The sequence below is a fragment of the Halyomorpha halys genome, unplaced genomic scaffold (genome assembly GCF_000696795.3).
Source record: "Halyomorpha halys isolate HHAL.00 unplaced genomic scaffold, Hhal_1.1 Scaffold1412.1, whole genome shotgun sequence".
Lineage (NCBI taxonomy): Eukaryota > Metazoa > Arthropoda > Insecta > Hemiptera > Pentatomidae > Halyomorpha > Halyomorpha halys.
The window spans coordinates 71,466-72,305 of record NW_027113039.1 but is presented as its reverse complement, the minus strand read 5'-3'; the positions used below and the strand labels follow the sequence as shown (position 1 = coordinate 72,305).

The window sequence follows — 840 nt, the reverse complement described above, 5'->3', positions numbered from 1 at the left end:
GGTTTTCTGTTTATTTGAAACTGCCATACCACCAAAAGATAAAACAATCATTCTTTTATTAAAAAATATTTTCAACAGGTTGTTAGCGGATGAAATGTCATGAACACTAATCACAAACTTCTTCATCATTTTAATTGGCTAAAACTAATTTATCTTATTGAAGATTTGTTAACTAACTATATATTTTATGTTAGGATCGTTTGAGCTATTTTTCTGTAAGCTTACTGCGAGGGCAAATAGATGTCAGGCTTAATGCAGGAAAGGGAGAGGTACGGTTAGCCAGCATCAGCTCTGAGTACTCAGATTCTAGATTCCATACTGTAAGTGTTGTCAAAAATGGAAGGAGGTTAGAACTACGAGTCGATGACAGTCTTGATTCTACAACTACTTTGCCAGAAGGAGCAGTCACACTAAAAGCACCAGGAGAGCTTGGTGGCCTTTATTTTGGCGGTCTGCCTCAAGGTTTCAACAGCACTGGTCGTACCTTTTCCAATATACCATTTATTGGAACCATCAAAGACATTATTTTCAATGAAAAGTTAGTTATATTTTATTATTATTGGATTTTAAGATATTATTTAAACATACCTTTTATCAGGGATTGAAAATAGTGACAACTATCTTAAATTTTGGAAAATGTATATATATATATATTGTGACATTATTCAGCCAGAGATTATTTATGTATATTAGTTAAAAATGGCATAAAATGAGAGATATTTTTGATGAGATGAATAAAGAATATTACATCAATAATATTCCAATTCATGAATACAATATTCATTCATTTTTAATAATGTTATTTATAATAATAAGTTCAATTTAATTTATTATTGAGAG

At 30.2% G+C, this 840-nt stretch overlaps 1 protein-coding gene across 1 annotated transcript in view; it reads left to right on the top strand.

Annotated features, from left to right (window-relative positions):
- The window catches only part of wb (wing blister), a 128,995-nt gene that overhangs the window by 121,744 nt on the left and 6,411 nt on the right, over positions 1-840 (top strand). The window contains exon 45 of the mRNA XM_067050668.1: positions 195-538. Coding sequence (XP_066906769.1) covers positions 195-538 — 344 coding nt within the window. The remainder of the gene's footprint in view (positions 1-194; positions 539-840) is intronic.